The sequence below is a fragment of the Haemaphysalis longicornis genome, unplaced genomic scaffold (assembly GCF_048455015.1).
Source record: "Haemaphysalis longicornis isolate Haplotype H1 unplaced genomic scaffold, Haemaphysalis longicornis Haplotype H1 scaffold_3, whole genome shotgun sequence".
NCBI classification, from domain to species: domain Eukaryota; kingdom Metazoa; phylum Arthropoda; class Arachnida; order Ixodida; family Ixodidae; genus Haemaphysalis; species Haemaphysalis longicornis.
Window position 1 is genome coordinate 77,845,963 of NW_027526335.1, and position 21,826 is coordinate 77,867,788.

Consider the following 21,826-nt stretch of genomic DNA (forward strand, 5'->3'; position numbering starts at 1 on the left):
TTAAACGCACTACAATCAGTTGAGTCCTGCTCCACGGACATGCGAATATCCAAGTTGTAACAGCCAACGGCATCAAATCCCTGAAGAGGATGGTGCAAGGAAAACGGTACATTTGAACACATGACTTTTGTGAAAACAATAGTGTGTAAATTGGGAACAGAAAAAAAAAAAAAAAACACACACAGAACGCTAACCACACGCTCTTGACACTTTAGGCTCTAACCTGAGAAAATAATTACAGCACGTCTCTTCAGTGTCTGTTTGAAGTCCAATAGCCCAGATGAGAATTAGCTCACCTCGAGTAAGGTTTGTGTGGCTAAGACGGTTGTCCATGCGCCCCAGTGGGGCAGGGCTCGAATCCACAGCAGCGTGTGGGTGATCCCTCCCAGGGATGGGTGGCGGCATTGCACGGGATGTATCATTCTCGAAGTCGCTTCGGCTTCCTTCGCAAAGACACACCAATAAGATGACATTCAACGGGTGTGGACAGTGGTCCAACACGTAATGAGGTGAAGCACAAAGAAGGCCAGCTTACCTTCCGAATCGCGGCCCGCCCCGACGCTGCCTTCCTGCCTGTCTTCATCGTCGTCCTCGTCGTCCTCCAGATTCTCCTGGGTGCTCGAACCACCCCAGGTGGCTGCAATGGTCGTGTTCCCGCCGGCCATCACGCTGCCTCCAGGGTCTAGTTTGAGGGAAAAGCCATGGCATAAGCCAGACAAGTCTTGTTTGTTACAGTGATCCACAGGGCACAGTAACTAGGCAACGGACCTCATTTTTATGAGGTAGAGATAACTTTATACGTAGCATCCGTCATAGCAGATCAGTCACTAAAGATTCATGCTACTAAGCAAGAGGGCAAGAGTCCAATTGCCAGCCATGACGGGCGTTTTTCTGGTAAGTGTGAAAAACAAATATGCGTGTGTGTGTAGTATTTCGATGCATATTAGAAGACTCATCTTTGGTAACTGAGCAAGATGCGTTACAGGACACCGAGCTGTGTGCCTGCCATTCACCGTATAATTCAAAATATAGGTAGGTCATTTTTCACCAGAAAAAGGGCCCATCTCCCCGCGAGGGAACTCGAGTAAATGCGTCGCATAGGGGGTGGGTGTATTGCGTTAACGTTTAGTGTTTGGGGAGTTGGTGGTAGTGAATGCGTTGTATCAGCAGCTTCTTGACGTAGTTTGAATGAGTCAAGGATATAAGGCGCGTTCGTAGCCTTCCATTCTGTGTCGGCTTTGTGGCGCAGTGGGTAGAGCACCATGTACCTTGCGTTCCGCCCGCAGGGTCGTGGGATCGAAACCAGGCGCCGGTAAGTATTATTTTTTTATATAGTGTAGGGGGAGGGGTGCGGACCTGTTGTTGAGAGCGAGGAGGGTAGCGTGATGCGGGAGAGGAGGAGTGGGGGAGAGGGCGCACCTGGAATGGCTGTTGCGGACGCCGAGGCACGCCGACAACGCCGGGTGACATCGTGAGTTAAAGAAATGCTCTGCATTTAAAATGTGCCAAGAAAGTAACCCCTTGATCTGTATGCCAGTCACTGACCTAATATTGCCATCTGACAACCAGGCAGCTCATCGGGCCCATCCAAGCTGCAAAGGCACCATTGCCACCGACATCAAAATCAGACGCGACGCCATCTTTGTTTTGTTGCTTCTGTCGCTGTCAGTGAGCGTGTGCGTGCAATTTTCTTCTTGCTCAAGATAAGTTCAGGCACTTGGTGCCAGTTTCCCACAGCATATAAAAGAAACGTTACTTGGTGCCAGTTTCCCACAGCATATAAAAGAAACGTCGTCAGTATGCCCAAGCCAACGGCAACATATTCGACTAGTTGGTGACATATTCGGTGTCACCAAAAGAGTGCACACTCTTAGTGTAACCTTAAGCGTCAGTTCGGAAAACCTCGTTTCGTGGACGCTGTGCTGTGCACCTGGAACTGAAGGATAAGGTGGCGACTTTTGTTCACAATCATTATGTGATGTTGCTATGAATGGATGGCCGGCGACAACCTTAAGACGCCTGCTGGCCGCCTGAAAGACTGTCTCTTGTAACGGTCCGCACATGGGTGTCCCCTGCTTGGCGCTCGCTTCCTGATGAATGGACTTACAAAGGGCTCCATAAGCAATTCCCCGGACTGCACTGCATACGACTTGCTGTGTGGAAGACAACCAGGCAGAAGCGGTCTACCAACAAAATTAAGTGCTTGTAGCGTCAATAAAACAATGTTGCAAACCAAACTTTTTTTCCAATTTTGCGGCCGCAAGGTAAGGGGGTCGAACTATATTTTGACTTATTGCTTGTATTCACTGGCGAGGCGCCCATGCAGGCAACCGTGTGAGTGCACCGTCACTCTTTACGTCAGGCTCTGCAGTATGGCGGTACTTGTCCGTGCCAAGCACATGACCGTGTTGGCCGTTACAAACTCTACCTCACCAAACGCAAAGTATTGCCTCGAGTCCAATGTGAATGCGATTAATAACATCTCTGTTGACGCCACCGTTGAGAATCGGATTGAAATGGAGCAGACAATGAACGCCGGTGTTTTTTTTTTTTCTTCGGCGTGCGGGCGCAGTGGCCCAAGCCGCGCCATGTCCGTGGCGCATCGGCCATGTCTGTAGCCGTTTCCAGTGTTGCCAAGCGAAGAAATTGACAGCTAAACTTTTCAACGAACACCACCTATAGGTAGGTACACGGGCTTCACACACTGACTTTGCTTGAAACATCTTGCAAGCAAAAAATTCTGGCACGGTTATTCGACTGAAAAGACCCGTGAAATATTTTAACCTTGTCACAGCCCCTTTCAATCCAGAAAGGCCAGTTATCAGTTTACCCGGTTATTTGTGTACTGCCCTTACTGTATCCAGATCCTGCACTGTGCTTCACCTACTTGTGCTTATAATGAGTACGGTATTTTGCTGTTGAATTTGCCTCCCTGCCTTGCTCTCCACTCTGCTTCCACTAGAAGCAAAGGCTCAGCATCGAAGGCCGACGTCCCTCGTGGCTGGGAATTTCCACGGGACTAGTTCTCTGGCAAATTAACTGAGTTGTGACCCAGTGGATGCCCCAGACACAAGCGAGAGGAGACTTAACCCTTTCACTGTCACTGATGTACCGGTACATTTTTGCATTTCTCCTCTGCAGTGTCACTGACGTACCAATATGTTCTCCATTGTGCATTCAAAAATTTGGGCCATAGCGCAAAGCGGGCGTACCTGGACTGTTCACGCATCTGTAAAATCTTTCTAATAGCTCGTATTTTCACTTGCTACTCTCTACAACGGTATATTGAAGTGTACGGAGTGACTGCACCCATCCTTCGTTGCTGGGGGGGGGGGGGCTTCGTCGCTCCACGCACTGTACTCTGTTGGGGTGAGTGGCCATGCGGCACGTGTGCAATTACTGTGCCATCTGCAAACAGGTTTCTAGGTCTACCCCCCCCCCCCTCCCGCGCCTGCTACGGCGCGCCAGGTTAGCCCAGCACACCACTGCCTCTCCAATAGACCGAAACATGACTCAATTACAGCTTTCACTCGCTCATTTCTGTGCATTTGCGAACTGCTGAAAGTGCTCCCTCTATGCGTGCGGTTACTTTTGGATGGCTGATTGCGCAAGGCCTTCGACAGCGAACAGAGCGATGGCTCTTCGATTCTGATCCGAATACGAGCCGAGCTCGGATTCGCATTCTGAAGGTTTCTCATCCGTGGAAGGGGTGTGAGTTCCACAGTGTCAGATTCTGATGTTGAAACGGTGGGGTTGCCGTTCTGGAAGCCTGCACGGCAAACTGAAAATATCTGGAAGAAAGGCGATTTCTCACCCATACTCTTTCCTTTCGACGCATTACGTTTCGGACGCTATCATTGCCAATTAACACTATGCTCCTTCCCTGATATTCCAGAAACCAAGCCGACACCGGGGGTGCAGCACAGCCAGAAACACCCAACAGTGAAAGGGTCAAAAGTGAGCCGCTCACCCTCCGTGGGCCCCGAGCTGGCCGAGCAAGAGCTGGGGCTGCGCACGTCCTCGTTGTGGGAATAGGAGAGCATCTGCTTGCTGCGCTCCTGCTGCAGCAGCTCCTCCAAGATCGCCTTGTCCCTGCTCAGGGCCCCTCCAGAGGAGGGCTCCAGGTTCAGGGACTGCTCCTGAGGAGAGGGAGGAGCAGTGCAGGACTCTGACGCATCACTCAACACGACAGAGCTCGTGCTGTGTACACAAGCTACGGCAGGTACTCGCACCCACCAGCGAGCGGTTGCTGGCCTTGGCAGGGTCGTAGAGGTTCTTGGGCAGGGGGCTCAGGTTGTCCTTCTTGGCGGGGCCCTCGGCGGAGGATGCCCCCAGCCGGGAGGCCTGCGGCGGTGGCGGCAGCAGCCGCTGGGGTGCCTCGGCGGCGGCGGCAGCAGCCGCTGGCGCCACGCGCATCTGGTTCTTGGCGGGCAGCTGCTGCTGAGCCCCTGCCCCGGGTGTCAGCTGCTGCCGCAGCAGAGAAAGCCTCAGCCGCTGCTCTTGCAGCTGCTGCAGGCAGCGGCGCTGCTGCTGCTCCTTCCGGGGGTCAGCCTCACCCCTGTGTATGCAGAAGTGCAGAAGTGAGACCTCATAATACCTGTTATACTGCACTGGTGTTAAAGACAAGCATCTGATAGAAGGTCATGCAATTCAAAGCCGCAATTCAAAGCAGCACTGCTCCATCCTCCTGGGCTTCAATCGTGTGCTCGAGACAGCCCTTGCTAGAAGGTGCAACCACTGTTTCTAAAATGCGGCAACTCACTTTGTGACTTGCTGACGGACTCACTGGTCACCTTATTTCAGCAGCAACCAGCATGTCAGCAAAACACCTAGCCTCTTCTTGAGAGTATTGCATTGTTATCCTCCTCCAATGCAAGCCCACTAACAAACCAACAACAAATGCTCCCTCCCTGCACCCTTTTTTAGATAAGCTTCAGCTACCTAACATCTTGCGTTCACTTGACAGCGAACCACTCATCATTTGCACAGACACCTGCCACACCACAAGGATTGAGAAATGACTCCATGCACTTGCACGGTGGATGCACCTACTAGCCAGTAACAGGTTTCATGTTTGCTAACACTGCAAGCAATAACTTAAGCTTGAAACACATGTTGAATTCCAGTGGCAGATCCGGAGTGGCAACAGAGCTCTACCGCAGAGCACACCTCTCCTCAAAGAGCAGGTGCTCCAAAACTGCCTTTGGAACGCACCCGCTCCTGCCAGAGCAGATGGCGAAGCATGATGAGAACAGGAATTTCCTGGCAGCCTTTACACTGGGTCCTTCCAAAAGCATCTGCCTTTCTGCAAGCGTTTTCTGTTTTACCGGTCTTAGCTAAAGTCCCTTTATCAGGAAAAAAGCGATGAAGGGATGGTGGCTGCCAACGCTGCCCATGACGAAAGCTTCGTCGGCCTTTTAGAAAGCAGGTAAAAAAAAAAAAGAAAAGAAAAGAAAGAAAAGTCGAGACAATGAAGGCACGTTTATATACCGTCCGTCCAGTCGTTCAAGCTGGCCTTCTCACCACTTGTTCCAGGCTTTAGCTGCTAGAGTCACACGCACTTCCATAAAGTAGCAAGCATGAAAGCGACACAACATATAGCATTATTTTCGCCTTGTGTATGTGGCCGTTGCGCGATTTTGCCGGAGCAAGCGCTATGGCAGTTCAAAAAGGGGAGCACGCTGAAAGTAGGTGGCGACGACATCATAAGAGAAGAGAAACGACCCCACAAGTTGCAGCCGACTCCGCCAATTTTGGGGGAGCAAGTTTTCTTGTTCCATGGAGCAACCTTGGCTGCGACAGCGCTCTCGATTTGCCATTGGAACAGGATTCGGTTGCTCCCAATCTGCCATTGGAACGTGCCTGCTCCAGATGATGCAAAAAAGTTGCTCTCAAAGAGTCCGGACCTGCCACTGGAATTCAACAGTTTCCTGGCCTTACTGCGACAGCCCCAGAGGCGCCGAGAGCAGTTAATATTGCAGTTTCACATGTACATCTCTACAAATAATTGAAAATTAGATTGCAAATTATGCCCCAAAATGCGGTGTTGCAACACTATGAGCTGATGCCTGCATCATCACAGGTGCCGCTTTATTAAATCTCCTCCTCTATTCTAGCTGGCTTACCCTAAAAAGCATAAAGAAAGTGGAGTTTCCTCCTTCTGTACCACACCCAGTGTTACTAAATCTAACCGTAAACACACTTGTCACTCCAGAGCCAAACACTGCAGTAACAGAGTGAGAGCATTGAAAACAATCACGCAACAGGTGCCGCACCCTGCAGAAGTCAGAGGGGAGCTTTATTTACAGCTCAGCAGCTATCCACAAGTGACCAGTTCGGCAAGCGTGTGCCTTGCAGTGCAGCAATATGGTTTTTGGTTGCTCGAGATGCTTAAGTGCATTTCAGGAAGAAAGTTGGGTAGTTAGTGTTTGCTTACCCTCAACATCGTACCAGTACAAAAAGGAAGACCAAGGACAAGAAGAGCAAGCGAGATGAATGCTAGAACACTAGCGTCTCTCCCATCTGCCCTCCCTATTCGTGCAAAGTGTCCATCTTGTCTTCCTTTTTTTTTTTACTGTTACGATGTCGAGATTTATGCCCGCACACAACAATACATGTGGCTCTACTGCACATACGCAACTTACCCTGACGGCACGCTGTTGCCAGGTCCACTCGCTGCAGAGTCGGCAGCGTCGTCTTGCAAAGATGCAACGAGAGACTGCAGGTACTGCAGCTGGTTGCGGGTCGTCTGAAGCTGCCTGCACACGAGACAGGTAAGAACACTCAGCTCACTCCCAACTGTTTCAGAAAAAAGCGGAGTGTACTGTCACAGGCACCAACCATGGGCTTCTCATCCCAACCCAATTCAAAAACTTTATGAGTAGCTTTATGTGCCTGTCGATGCCAGGCTTCAAAACAACTGCAGTGGGTCTCACAATCCTCCCAAAGGTCCCATATGTGGGCTTCAGGTGCCAGAATAAGCTTTATCCTCAATCACACGCAAACGAAAGAGTCTGCCTGAAGGAACAGGGCCCAAAGTAATGAAGGCTGTACGGCATGGACAAAAGAAAAAAGGAGAGGAGCTCACGTACCTGACTTTATCGGCCAGAACATCTCCGCTCGCCTTGCCCTGGGCAGAGGCAAGCAAGTCGGCAGGCGGAGGCTGCTGCTGTTGCTGCACTGCAGTTGCTGTGGCTACCCCAGCCACAACATCGGGCTCTTCATTGGCCCTGCCCTCGGCCTCATAGTGACGCCGCGCAGGGAAGTCCCCTTGCAGGTTGTCCTTCTTGTAGGTGACGCTGCCTCTTGGTGGCAATGGCTCGGGTTCCAGTCTGGTGAGTACGAACAAGTACGGTGAATACGGGGTCAATACGGGAGCCTGCCGACTTGGGTGAATACGGGAGCAGGGGATTTCAAACGGTGTGCGCAACTTTGGTGCAGCCCCAAATCCTGCTGCAGGGGCTCACTTACAAGTCAGCCGGAGCAGCATCCGGATGGCTTGCCGCCGCGCCGTGTGTCACGTCTGGCCCGAGGTTCTTCACGGCAGACTGGAGCTGCTGGAGCGTCTTGCGCATCTCGTTCACCTGCCTGCATTGTGCACATTTGTTGGAATTAATTGCCTCTTATCGATATCAGGCCTAGCCACTGGCACTTCAAGGTCATTGTGAGTACCCCTTTTATACATAACGTCACCTTAGGCAAGCGGTGGCGCACGCAAAGATCTGCATTATGAATAACGGTTTTACCTGTTTGGAAGAAGGCTGTTGTTTCATTAAAGTGACAACATCAAATGCGAGGGCTTACTGTTTTCTTAAGTGCACAGGCTTACTACCAGTAGGTACACCCAGTTAACAGTGTGGCAGCTTAGTGGGCCCGCATGACGGGCACGGCAACAGCTTTCTAGGGTTCAACACAGTCAACACAGACCCAAAAGCACCCATTACAAAAGAGTGCAAAAGCAATGCAACAATAAAAGAAAACTTGAGCACTAAGAAGAAAACCGGGGTCCCGGTACAGTCATGAACTTTGGGAATCTTGTCTGCCATGTTTCTATCTTTGTAATACTACTTGACTCATGCACTTCAGTAAACTTTTCAGACTTATAAAGAAAAACAAAAGGCTGATAAGATATAGTATTTAAAAGTAGACAACTATTCTCTGGAGGAATTTCATATGTTTGAATTTAATATGTGCAAGTAAAGATTCTTAACACTGCCTTTTTTATGTTAGGTAAAAAAAGCCTCACCTTCTTTTTTCCTTTGACGACAGCTGCTCAAATGGGACGGAACCCTTAGCAGGAGGGGCTCTCGCGGCAGGATCCACCTTGGGGACTTGGTTCACATTGCCTGTAGGCAGATTGCCTGCACAGTTCAAGAGATGGGACAGTGAGCATGATATTAGCACTGATAGCATTAGAAAAAAGTGAATGCGCTTGGTGCTGGTGTATGATAAAGCTTGAGTTTGGCCTAATATGGAACACTGAGCATAATATAATACATACCTTACTGAACAAGCAGATTACATGAAAGACTGAGGGAAGCCCAGGCTCTTTTCTTGTCTCTATAAGTAGATATTTCAGCCACTCACTTCCTATTCCTTTCAATCAGATTAAAAAGCAAAAGAATATACTGCAAGGAACAGGAGCAGGAAAGAACGGACAAATCAAGTGCTTGTGGTTCCATTCCTTCCAGAGACCACAAACCGGAGCTTTGAACGGGGGAGGGTATTGGGCCTGGCCCGTGTTTTGCAGAAGGAAAGCATCTCTATCCAGGTCCTGCTCACCGTGTAGTCCGAGGATGGAGGCTTCGGACTGCAGGGTGGTCAGCTCGGAGAGTAGCCGGTCCACGTGGAACTTCTGCTCCTGCAGGGCTCGGATGTTGTCCGTCAGCTGGCTGCGCTGCAGCTCCGCCTGCTCACACTCCACCGCCGCGTCCTCCCGATCCACAAAGCTCAGCTGCACGATGCAAGCCCGGGAGCACAGCGCGTTTCACTTTTTTACCAACAAGGAATGAACAACTGCGAAAGCAAGGTGAGCTTGAGCACAGTTTGCAATAAGCGTTGCAATATGCCTCCTGTGGCACAGAAATGTAGCTGTACATTTTTGCATCCACAAACTCATAGCCTATTCAAAAACCATGCCTATTTCAGCACCTATGCCAAGTAATGTGCAGAAAACACTTCCTAATAGTGGGAAGCGTTGAATCCAAATAAAGAATAATAATAATAATAGGATGAGTAAATTCCTTTCTGCTCTATCGTCATTACCGGTGCTTCCCCTCTTTGTCTTTCCACCATTTTTAGGACTGTTACGATGTTCCTAGCCACACTTCTTTTTTTTATTATTACCACGGTTGTTCTTAAGCCCCCTTCCAACCTCCCTGTCCTATCTTTATTCACAACCATGTGTGTAATTTTCACCTTTCTTTTTGTATGCCTATTTGCTTCACAAAAGTTTACAAGAGTAAAATAATTTCATGGTCAATTTTGCTTTACGATTGAGTTCACAAGCTCTGGTGAACCTAAACTTTTCGTGAAATTGAGAAATTTATTGTGTTGTAAAATAAACTGCAACTACTATATACATAGAGAGAAAAAAATAGACAGGGAGAGTGAACGAGAGGAGGAGGAGGAGAAGGAATAAAAGAAAAATAATTTTTTAACAGCGGAGCTGTTGCTATTGGCTGTAGTGTATGCGGCGTCACCAGAAAACCTCCCCGAGTCATAATTACTCGTCATTTACCGCGCTCGTGAGCACTCGCCTCACGAGGAGTGCCCGACGTTGTCCAGGCTTGCGTGTAGCGCTTGTAATAAAATACCAAGAAAACAGTTCACGTGCATTCGTGCCTGAAGCGGCGAGCACAAGACAGCTCGTGCAAAGCCTGGATCGCGAAGCCAGTTGCCACCAGTTCTAGGGCCACTTTGGGAGAATTGTGAAAGCCTGCGGACAAAATTATCCGGGCCCGCCAGTCATGCATAAGGAAGACAATGATATACCGTATTTCCTCGCGTAATGAACCCACTTTTTTACCAGAAAATTCGGCATGAATTTGTGGGGAGGGTTCATTATGCGGGAAAAAATTGCAACAGATTTTTTTAAAGCTGAAATTCTACACAATAAAGTTGCTAAGAGAAGAGTGTCAGAGCCTTACTATTTTCGTAAGAACACCTGGGGCATTATGTAATGGAATTTCTTTTTTATTCTGAACATGCCAGTGGCCCCCTACTCGCCATGGAGCTGTCCTCCTCACTGAAGTCACTTGCGGCTTCACATTCGTAGTCGGCCCACAGCACGCCGTCTTCCGTGGCGTCAAGACACTCCAAAAATTCTATTCTCACAGCCGGAAACTTCACCTTTTTTGGCCCACGAAACACATGGCGATCTTTGTTCACCGACCAAAAACTGTTTCTTGTTAAATTGTTAAATTATGAGCCCCAGCATTCCCGCTCAGGTCTCCGGCTACTGTTGCGATTTCTTTTTGTTGGAATGCATTTTTAGCATTTCTGCATGTACTGTGGCGTGATATCAAGTTACTGCAATCGTCTACAGCATCAGCATCCATGCTGAGACAAAAACATATACCCGCTGCATTTTTTATTTAAAGTGACAAAAAAAAATTCTCCAGAAGAAAAGTGGGGGGAGGGTTCATTAAGCGAGTGGGTTCATTATGCAAGGAAATACGGTACTAGATGGATATGACGATGACCACTACTACCACAGTGAAAGGTGACGACAGAACATGTAAATAAACAATTTCAAACCTAATGCAACGCATGGTGGTGTGTCCTTCGGTGCTTACATAGAAAGAAATCCTTCAGTTTCGCTATGGTTCAAGCCTTGCACGACTTAGTGCAAGCTTCGCCAATTTTTTTCTTTCCCTGACCCCCTGTGATTTCACATTGTGAAAACAGTGCATTTTAGGTAAAGTGGGGATATAGGTAGGATGCATGCACTCTTTTCGCAATATGAATCAGCACCAACTAACCCGAACGCAAGTCCTTTTGCCCCCTTGGATTTCCGCCCCCACCTTTCCTTGCTGGGCAGCCACCCCCTGGAGCTGGCGCACCCGCCGCTCGAGGTGCTCGATTCCCAGGTTGCCCATGCTGGGCTCCCAGGGCAGGCCGCCCACTGCACCGCCGGCCTCAAAGGAAGCCCCATCCGCAGCCAAGTCGTTTGAAGCCCAAGCCGCCCAATCGCTGCTGTCGCCGCCTGGGATGTTGCCAACCACCGCTGCGGTTGGTGGTGGCCCCGCTGGGTGCTGAGGGCGCCTGGAAGACGCGTTGGAGGAGGGGGTGCCCCCTCTGCGGGGTTCTCGCACCACGGTGGTGGGAGGCAGCAGCAGCGTGCCTGCAGCAGCCTCCCGCTGCATCTGAGTCACCCACTCGCTCAGGTCAGGATTAGAGACAGCCAGCTGGTCTGCATGTGGGGGTGGAGGACAGGGATGAGCTCACAAAGAACTGGTTGGGAGCTGGAAAGTGGTGCGCCAAAGTTATGCCTGGACTACAAAGCGTGCCGTGGTGGATGGTGAGACAATAACTTAGACACGTTTGGTGAAACTACTTAGGCAACTACTAACACATGCCGAAACAGTGCACAAATGGGCTGATACATAGTACACAATGCAGCCCCTGCATCCGGGAAATTAAAGCTGCCATCCTGAGTGTGCAAGCACAATTCTCTAGCCACTGCCCTACATTTTCAAAGTAGCAGCCAAGCACCTATGCACATGCAAGCAAAAAAAGCAAACAATGAAAAAATAAATAAATAAATATATGTGACTTGCCCGCATTTTCTGCTTTGTAACAGTGCCTTTCAAAAAGCCCTTTTTAAACTCGCCTTGTCTCATTATAACCCAATTTGTTTTTTTCCCTTTCGCAGTGCCCTTCAGGTGTGAAGCGCATACGAAATCACGCTGCTAGCCTGTTTGGCGTGGAGAAGTGGAAGGGCATGGTTCCACACCACTCACCCTGGAGTGCCTTTGCCTCGGCCAGCTTGTTCTCCGCTTTCTTCTGAATGCTGAGGACATGGTCGTGCTGCTCTTGTAGCGCAGTCAACTGGGCAGGACAGTGCAAGGGGAAGAAGAACGATTTCATCCACGCAAATGCCCATCTACTTCCACCTTCTTCTAGTTACAACACCTAACAGGGCCGCCCTTAGGCAGTGGAAACTTCCAGAAATGCAAATCTTATACATCAATTTTGCTTTGCCGGTCGCACCTAAAAGCATCCTATATTATAGGACTATACAAAAGTACCGCATTCCTGTCCTAGCTTCACAGTTGGACAAACATTTCTAGACAAATTCAGCTTCAACACATCACTTGGCAACAACTGAATGTATCACTTGTGTTGAGTCACACTCTGAACCACTGCCTGTATTAATGAAACGAACCAGCGATGTGAGATCTGACAGAGCAACAGATGACCGGCATGCTGCCGCTTTTTTGTAGCCTTTCGACACGGCTGAATTTTAGAATGAATAATGTTTTCACAAACACTAGCAGAGAAGCGTCAAAGCCTAAAGCCACACTAACAGTGGTTTAAACACACCAGAAAAAGCTCAATTTGTTGTGTAGCAAGCTAATGTCATGGAGATGAAAATACCACAAATGAGGCTAGAATTGTTGGCAAACAAATCTTAGGAGGTGCATCAGAGTACAATTACCCACATTTCTTTCAATCCTAACTAAATAATAAGTAAGAAGGTTGGCCAGTGTAGCCTCCTGAGTACTCACTCTTATTTGCTGTAAGGGATAAAATCAATGAATCGACCCTTAGAGAAATGTTCACACCTCAACATTCACTGCTTGGGCCACTATATTCATGCAAATGTTTACAGAGAGCTGTGTGCATGTTTAAAAGGCTTACCAGACAACACTGTTACTTCTACATGCATTAAAACTACAAAGCCATGTCAATGTCATTTTGCCAACATTATCAACTTCAAGGAGAGAAAGAAAAGTGCACAATCTTGCTCCAGTTTTGTCAATAAGTCCATACGCAGCAAACTTGCGTGGCTCGTTAGTCACGGGTAACATTTGCTGTCATCTGCTCTAAATGTTGTCAGGGCACTTGACTTCTTCATTGGATAAAGAACCTCCTTATTACTCATGGTGCACGTTTTAGTGCCAAATATTACACACTGTACATGCTACAAGAAGGTGACAAAAACTGAGGATAATTATTCTGACCTTTTTCTGAGATTCTATGATCTTTCGCATGATCTCGTTTTGCTGCATCAAGCCTTCCTTCTCTTCCTAGAGGCAGCAACAAATAAGAAAAAAAAAAAACTCATGCTTCATTCAAAACATCAAAAAAAGAACATTGTGGAAAAAGAAAGTGCAGAATTATAAGCAATACGCAACAATATTGTTTAGTTATCGCTGGACTAATCATTCTCTACACACTGAAGTTACCACCACAAGTAAGATCAATTTTACCCCAAACTATAGCTACAATAAAAGCTAGTGGCAAAGATTCATACAGGAAGCAAATCCAGTCAGTTACATGCTGCCTCATACAAAAACATGAACTGCCTAATGTGAAGTCACTTGACAACCAGTCCTTCTAAAATACCTGATGTAATAAGGTCTCTATGTCCTCGCCCCTTCTGACACAAAGCAGTCAAAAGCAACTAGTACGCCATAGATGAACAAAACAACATCCGCACTAGACTGCGTGATTGGCACTGGGGTTGCCCCGCAATGCCCAAACATGCCGTGAAGCACCACTATTTCTTACTTGGAGCTGCTGAGCGTACAGCAAATCAACGGTTGGGTCACCGTCGAGGCTGTTTTCAAGGCCGTGTGCAGACGGCAAGGTAAAGTCATGTGTCCCAGACTCAGTACGGTCATTTAGGTGGCGGTGTCGCTGCTGATCGAGTGCATTGAACTGTGCCAAGGGAGAGAAAAAGGGGAAAAAACTGTTTGTTGTTTAAAGCAAATGCAGTCCATATCCAATGCAGGTAATGTATTTGGCTTATTAATTTATTTCCTTTAAATTGAAAAACACCGAATCAATAATGCAGCACAAATCTGCACCTATTGCTTTCATCTTACTTCTGCTGCACTTTGCAAGGTAAGAAAGTAGGATGTGCTCAGTTGTCAGTAAGGGAATACTGCTATGGTTGTTCGTTTTCGGGTAAAACCTGATTTACACTATTTTTACACCCCGAACCTGTTTCAGGAGAATCAGGTTAAACTTGATTTCTCCCCGAGTGGACCTTTTCGAAGTAGCGATCTGCACAATCGTGGGCTGACGGTCGGCCGCTCTCAACCGGTACTCGCTGAAAGCAAGCCCCACAAACACAGCTTTCGACCTCACTGAGTATTGGCATGACTCTACCGCTCGCTACTCCAGGCTGGCAAATTCTGTGCTGACATTGTTGCGCCCAGCTGATGGAAGCTATCATGTCAAGAGAACTTTCTCCCAGCTGAGATACGCTCAACGATCGGACAGGTCTTGAATGGAGACCGACATATTGCGCATGCAGCTGATGATGTACGTAAAGAAAGACGAGTAAAAAAACGATGACCAGCTTTTCATGTATAAAATGTTGCATTTCTCAGAAGCTATCAATGCTTTACTGTCACCATTACTGATCCATTTACGAAAATAAAAACACCTAATTTCAGACAGTATTTGCTAGAAAACCCTGATATTCCCCCCCCCCCCTCCGATTACCAGCTTGAAACAAACATCAATTTTAACGCGTTATAGTGTTAAGAAGCTCGTGATACATACTGACAAAATAAACTGAGTGTATTCCCTGAGTGTAGACCCCCTGCTACACTGGGGTCTAAATGTCATTTGAACCAAATGTCATTTGGCTCAAATGCCAAGTTGTGCTGCTACACTAGGTTTTTAAATGCCATTTGGCTCAAATGACATTTGAGCCAAATGAGCACCGAGAGAGACATTTAAGATTTCAAATGCCATTTCCAGCACTCTCGGACGCAGCGTCTTCGATCGGAAATAAAAAATATAATACTTCCGTACGTAAAACAAACAAAATATTGTTGTTTGTGAAACTTTGTTCACTGTTTATTTACTTAAAATACGAAATCAACATATTTAATTTTCATACTCTCAAAACCAGTGGGTCAGTTGCAAAAAACACAAACAAAAACAACGCAAGACAGCCATATTTAGAGTCAAAACTGGTGTCTCTTCTAATTTGATATAATTTTACTGCCTCGGACTGCTCCTAAGTTTGATTGTTGTATTAGTGTACGAAGACGGAACGGGGCAACAACCGCGCCACTACAGCACAGCGAACAGTTGTGAAAGCTTTCAAATGCCATCGAAATTGTAGTGTAGCACGGCGGATTCTGAATGGCATTTGAAGCAACCCATTTGAGTCAAATGACATTTGGTTCAAATGACATTTTGACCCCAGTGTAGCAGGGGTATTAAAATCTGCAGATTTAACCCCCAAAAACTCAAATTTCCGAATGGCTTTATAAAAAAATCCGGTTGCTCCCCGATTATCACCCTGAAAAATAGCACCCGGTTTTTACCTCCTGATTTAAAAAAAAACATAAAACCCGATAGCAAACAACACTAAATACAGTTAACATGCCGAGTTTTCACCGTAGACAATGGTGCAACATTTGACAATATATCGTATGCTCAATGTGGGGTAATAGTACCCCCGTTTAATAAGACCTTATCAACGTTACAACCTTCTAGACCTGGAGCAAGCTGTTGTTCTTTGAAACGTGGTACACAAAAAGTACACAGTACCACCTTCGCTCAACATTTTTATGCCTGAAAGTTATCCTAGTCCAGCTGTATCCACTATTTCCCTGCCAATGTTGATGCACAACGCATAGTTGGACGAAGGGTGTGTTGAAAAGACAATGAAGGCTAATTTACTTGAGCCACACATTGCTGCAAGAAAGAGATGCTGGAAGGATACTGCACTGACAGCCCGACATGACACATAATTAAAATGACAATCACGCCCCGTAAAAAACACAAAATAGGAGCAAAAACTACCTTAAAGCATGCCTTGCACAATCAAGGAAAACACAGTGCGAGGGAAGGATTACGGATCAAGGCAAAGGAATTCGCACAAGCATTTCTAGATCTTGATGTCCATAGTGCACACTTGGAGGAGCGGACATTAGGTAAACTGAATGGCCCGTTCACCATTTCTGTTTCAGGAGAGCTTAAGTTTTTCGAGTCGCTTTATCTTGAGAAGTACAATGCTCCTCCAAACTTAGTGAGGGCCATGGTTTGTTGGTAGGCCTTATTCCAAATATTACTCCAAGCGCTAACGTACGGCATTACTCTACAGGCATGATGCTAAAGCAAGAAAAAGAAGAAAGGAAAGAGATGGAAGAAGAATGAAAAGGAGAAACCAAACATGAAAGGATAGATTTTTCAAAGATAAACACTCCAAGTGGTTCCTACCCTTGCCCTGCGAGGGTCGCTGTTTGATTGTTCAACGCTCAGCTGATGCATCATTTGCTGGAGTGTCAACAACTGCTGATGGGCCATCTGGACGTTAGGGCAGGGAGAGACAGGAGAGTGCATGCTTTTGAACAGAAAAACACAAACATGGGGAACAATGCATGCGCAGAAAAACGCCTCCATAGCCTACACTATGCACACAATCACAAATTGCCATCTCCAGGTGGCCTAGTTAGTCACAGCACATAAGCGGTGGGTACCGTTTTCAGTAACTGTAGTAACAGGGACACATTATTAACTCTGCTAGCAGAAGGCCAGACCTGATCAAGAAGGGACTTCATTGAGGCAGATTTCTCTGCCAAGTCAGAGTCAAGTTTTCGCAAACGACACAGTTCTTCCTGAGCCCGCTGTAGTTATGAGAACGAAAGAAAACAACATGAAAAGACGTGAAGAAACACATACAAACACGAACTGTATGCTAAAAACATAAAAGAAATCAATGAAATTATAAACTGGGTAAATTAGTTATGCAACCTCAACTCTTGGCTTATTACACAGATGACCCAAATTTGACTAATACATTGGCTAAAAAATACTTCCTGCATGCTGCCTATAGAGGGTATTTTTGTTCTGCTCAAGATTTGTGTACTTCAGCCTCACCAAAGTCTTCTTGCTTTTCAAAATTGTCGGAAAATCTACATCCACCTGCAGTGTTCCCACCATGCATTACAAAATACCTGCCCCTAAGGATGCGGGTTCGCTTCCCGGCCGCGGCGGCCGCTTTTCTGATGGAGGCGAAAAGCAGAAACGCCCGCGTGTTCGAGATTTCGGCACACATTAAAGATCCTCAGGTGTTCAAAATTAATCCGGAGCCCTCAACTATGGCATGCCTCATCGCCTGTGCAGCATTGGCACGTTAAACCTCATAATCAATCGATAATCAATCAAAATACCGGCCCATTTTAAAGCAACACACTGCCCTGCAAAAATTTAAAACACAGCAGACAATGTAGCCAGGGCACACTCACAAATTCTTAAATTCTTAGTTTAAACTTAATAAAAAGCTCGTCAATAATTTCAGCGGGTCAGTGGCTTCCAGCTGGTACAAGCACTGCGAGAGCCATTTTGGCAGCCATAGCAGTTTGAAACATCACTTCAACCCGTTTCCCGGCGGGCAAATAGAAACAGCAAACTTTCCTTTCCTTCCTGCAAAAAATTCAAGCCACAGATATCTACCTGCAAATTATTTACATTAATCTAGACACTTTCCAAAACCCCAAAATTTCAGCCTGTGTGCACATTTCTGCCCCTCGTGTGAAAGTACGGCAGCTGGCATCAAAGTTCTTTTGTGGGTTGGGCAATTTAGGGTGGTCACAGCACTATGGCGGCAAGCAAGCCAAGAGAGAGAAAAAAGTGGCAAGGGCTGAAAAGACTGAACAGACTCACGGGATCATCCGACTTCTCTAGGTTTCTTATTAAGCTCTTTACTTGACGCATACAGTCGTCCAGGTGCTTCAGTCTATTGGTCAAGGCACTTGTGTCATGCTGGGAAGGGATAAAAAGTATGGGGGCAGGTCATCTAGTGCTTCGGTATCACATAAATGCCAACGACAATCACACACCTCACAACAACACAAGGCTGCCTTACACAGGAGCATTCCCTTAGTTGTAACGCCTTGGGCCAGAGGTGGGATTTCAACTGTGCTGTATAATGACACTAATATACCCAGGCCTGCCGACATATTCATAGCCATAATTCGGGGCACTGGTAACTGCGCTATATCGACTGCAAGCAACAGTGGCTATCAGCATCCTACACATGTGGCAAGTTTATTTTACCAGTATGCGAGGCGGGGAAATAGTAAACTCAACTAGAGGTCTGTCTGATGGCGAGACAGATAAATTTCGGTTTGGTTTTGTGATGGCATACAGTTACTAAAAAGGCCACCCTGCTGTTCTCTGCTGCAGCATCCCACTCAAGTTCGGATTTCGAAATGTCATTGTGCCAGAAAACCTTACCAGGAACCATTGTTAAGAGCAGCCTGAGAGCAGAGGCATGATGCAAGCACTCGGGGGTTCTGCAGATGATCTCGCCTTTAAAAATAACCTAGAGTGGTTGCGAGCACCTGCCAACCTTCTCTAAAGAATTGGCAGGCCCTGTGCTTCTGGAATTGTTTCAGCTGAGGTCAACCAGATGTACTCTTTATTTCCTTGGTGCATTTTTTCACCTCTCAATGGTGAGAAGAAGGCTGAGTCCTGCTGCAAAGGAATGTCTAGTCAACGAATCATTTGCAAAAAATTAAGGCAGACAAATTTAAGGGTTTTTTTAAAGTACATACTTCTTTGCAAGGAAAGAAGACCACTGATCCAACTAATATTAGCAGAATTCTGTGTCATATTTTATATTTATATAACTGCATATTTCCAGAAAACAAGGCTAAGACCTGCACAAGGCAGAGTTGAATATTGGCTACGGAATTTCCACAGCAATTTAGAGTTTTAAGAGACTGAAAAACTTTTCCACTCGAGGCTAAGGGATCTTTAGCACTCTAGAGTAATAACCTAACAGCAGCTTAACAGGCTGACTTACTGGCAGTAGACGCTTAGCCTGAGAAATGCAGATATAAATAAATACAAGAACTTACAACCCTGTTGGTGTTCTTGCTGGCTGATGACGCGCTGCCGACAGAGGCAGTGCTCGGAGAAGCTCGGTCTGCCCTTGCATTCCGCCTGGCCTGGTCGGCGTCGGTGTTTCGTCGTTGCATGTCTCAGCGGGAACGACCTCGAATACGCCCTTAAAGTGAAAGTCAGAGAGTAAAGTAACATAATGGGAGCGAAAGACAAAAAAACAAAAGGAGTGCCAGATATTATATAACATTGCTGCGTCGAGACAAGACAAGCGAAGCAAACCATGGCCTGATGGTAACATTTGATCAGTGGCAATGACAACTTCATCACAGCAATGCTCAATGCACTCGTCAGCTTGCCCTCTAAACTCTTCTCCAGACCTCTGATGATGCCCTCACCCTCCACTACCCACCATAGCCGACATAAGCGCTTCCCTCTCCACACCGGGCTAACATGCCGTGAGCAAACATCAGGTCTCTTTATTTTGTCTGCTCAGAGCATCTCTGAGCAACTGCAAGCAGCCCAAAACTGCTCCCGCCACAGACGTTCTATGGGCACATAAAATACGAAGCTGCCTGGAGCTGCTCAGAACTGCTTTGAGCAGACAAAAATAAAAAAAAAGACAAATTCATTCAACAGGCACAAACCTACGTACACGCACCCACTCAACTCCACTTATTCCGAAGCACATCAGACACTCGTCCGACCGTGTCTCCACTGCCTTACCCTTTCTACCCAGGACCACCTTCTGTGGGACTACCTCCTAAAACCTAACACAAACACACAATTACACCAAAGAGTGGCTGGATTTTTAAACAATATTTTTTCAGCCATTGATGGAAGAAAAGACTGTACAGGAAGTAACCTTGACCAGGATAAAAAATTTCCCCACAAAGCACCACTTGTAAGATTGCCTGTTTTCACTGTTTTACTTTTGAATACAGACCAGAAAACGGCTTACATAAAAAACTGTTCCAAGGCAGTAGATTTTACTACGTTGGCTGCCAATAAGTGACAGATGAGGTTGCCGCTTCCTCAGCATGCTCTCCTTTGGACTTGGCCGCCACGGATTTGATAAGCCGAAACATCCCTGTTCTACAGCAACACTGCCATGGCATTCTTTCCCGAGCGATCCATAAGAAGGCATTGCTGTGCAACTGGTGCGTTCTGCAGTTGCTCGCAATATTTCAGTGAGCGATTGATTGGCTTTACTGCTTTATTTATAGCACTGCACATTGATACCACCGAATTATTCCATGATGTAGCATTGACAGATTGTTTCCAGCAATGCCCAGCTGGCACTGTATTGGGCTTTCAATCAAGACACTTTGATTGCACGGTTCTTTCTCACAACTGGCATTGAATATCTCTGTACTCCCCACAGAAAACAATGTCTGGATGCTTTCTCCTTGCCAAACGAGTGGCTAGGAGTGCTATCGCTAAACCTTTGTTGAACTGTGCATAAAACACAAGCTGCACAGCCACTGCAAAGTGCACCAGTTTCTCAGTGAATGTGTAGTACCAATGGTCCAATAGCTTGTTTATGCCTAATTAATAGCATGTGAGTTACTCATAACGTAACTCACAAAAAAAAGTCATATCACTTCACCAAGTCTAATTGTACGGTACTATGCCCATCACTTATGTTCACAGTAATTCTGTAACAAATCAACAGCTTTAGAGAAAAATCACAAAACTGTACGCAGAGGGATGAATACACTTGCAGGAGCAGTTTGTCGAAGGCATGTTAGTTCCCAAAGATTACAATGTACAATAGTTATAAATTATAATATCAGCAGCTTCCTGTAAGGCAAGTGCTTGCAAATTAGGGCCGGACGTCTTCAAAAGAATTAAATTAGATAGATATAAGTAGCCTACGTTTGCTCTAACAGTGCCTAGAAATGCAGAAAACAAAGCTGCCTTCCTCATCAACGCCACATTTACGCCTGCCTTCAATAGTCCAAGTTTGTCTATTGCGGGTACAATAGCAAGGAAAAAGCTGTTTTCACTACTCTAACGTGTTTCCTTGCGCGAAGCAGGCCGAACCTCATTCCTCACTAGCGGTCTACTAGCGACAACGCCTATTTCCGTAGGAGGTGATTTGCCGATCACACTTCTCCCTGCCTAACGACCTTTAAATACGATGCAGTAACTTCATTCGACAAGTGCGCATGAACCGGAAAGAACACCTACAGTATGTAACTATCGCAACTAGAGCACAGGTATTTGCGCACGATGACAGATGACAGATACGGTAACCCAGTCACCATCATGACCGCGACTTATAGCCTGCACCCAGCATGTAGCGGCAACAGGTCATAGCGATGAAGAGGCGAAGCTTTCAAAGCTCTTTTGCGCTGGCAAATTTTAAACACGGACATCGTTACTTGTAGATACGGTGCCTATCTTCCAGGCGATCGACACATAGAATGGGAAAGACTGTGCCAAAAAAAAAATCCCGGACGAGTACGCGACCTTTGCGGCTTGGCGCGGGGCGATCGTGAAAAGATGTTCTACTTACAGAAGTTATGCGGGATTACCGATTCGTTTCGCCAGTTTGTATACTGTGAACTAATGACACGCGAAGACATGGCGATACAGATCGGCGCCAGGAAAGCGCCGGCGACTGTGTCTGATAGTGCGCACTACCAAAACGACATTACACGGGAAAGCTTGTATAGATCAGACAGACAAACTGACTTCGCAAAAGAAAACACAAACAGTCCTTAAGCCCCAAGCTGCGTCGTCTGGTGCGGTTACGTAAAAGGGATAAATTTGTGCGACG

At 46.8% G+C, this 21,826-nt stretch overlaps 1 protein-coding gene across 6 annotated transcripts in view; it reads right to left on the reverse strand.

Moving 5' to 3' along the window:
• The window catches only part of LOC144174686 (uncharacterized), a 68,810-nt gene that overhangs the window by 46,740 nt on the left and 244 nt on the right, over positions 1–21,826 (reverse strand). For 3 of the 6 annotated variants that reach the window (XM_077703498.1, XM_077703497.1, XM_077703495.1), the window contains exons 2-17: positions 19,059–19,207; positions 17,860–17,958; positions 16,414–16,500; positions 13,738–13,887; positions 13,188–13,253; positions 11,964–12,051; positions 11,025–11,413; positions 8,782–8,953; positions 8,246–8,360; positions 7,471–7,587; positions 7,092–7,331; positions 6,645–6,758; positions 4,237–4,558; positions 3,971–4,139; positions 536–682; positions 297–443 (exon numbers count right to left, since the gene is read on the reverse strand). In XM_077703498.1, the coding sequence (XP_077559624.1) occupies positions 297–443; positions 536–682; positions 3,971–4,139; positions 4,237–4,558; positions 6,645–6,758; positions 7,092–7,331; positions 7,471–7,587; positions 8,246–8,360; positions 8,782–8,953; positions 11,025–11,413; positions 11,964–12,051; positions 13,188–13,253; positions 13,738–13,887; positions 16,414–16,500; positions 17,860–17,958; positions 19,059–19,178 (2,542 nt within the window). In that variant the 5' untranslated portion in view covers positions 19,179–19,207. Of the gene's footprint in view, positions 1–296; positions 444–535; positions 683–3,970; positions 4,140–4,236; positions 4,559–6,644; positions 6,759–7,091; positions 7,332–7,470; positions 7,588–8,245; positions 8,361–8,781; positions 8,954–11,024; positions 11,414–11,963; positions 12,052–13,187; positions 13,254–13,737; positions 13,888–16,413; positions 16,501–16,733; positions 16,821–17,859; positions 17,959–19,058; positions 19,208–21,826 lie in introns of all 6 variants that reach the window. The other 3 variants (XM_077703496.1, XM_077703500.1, XM_077703499.1) reach the window with 3 other exon arrangements.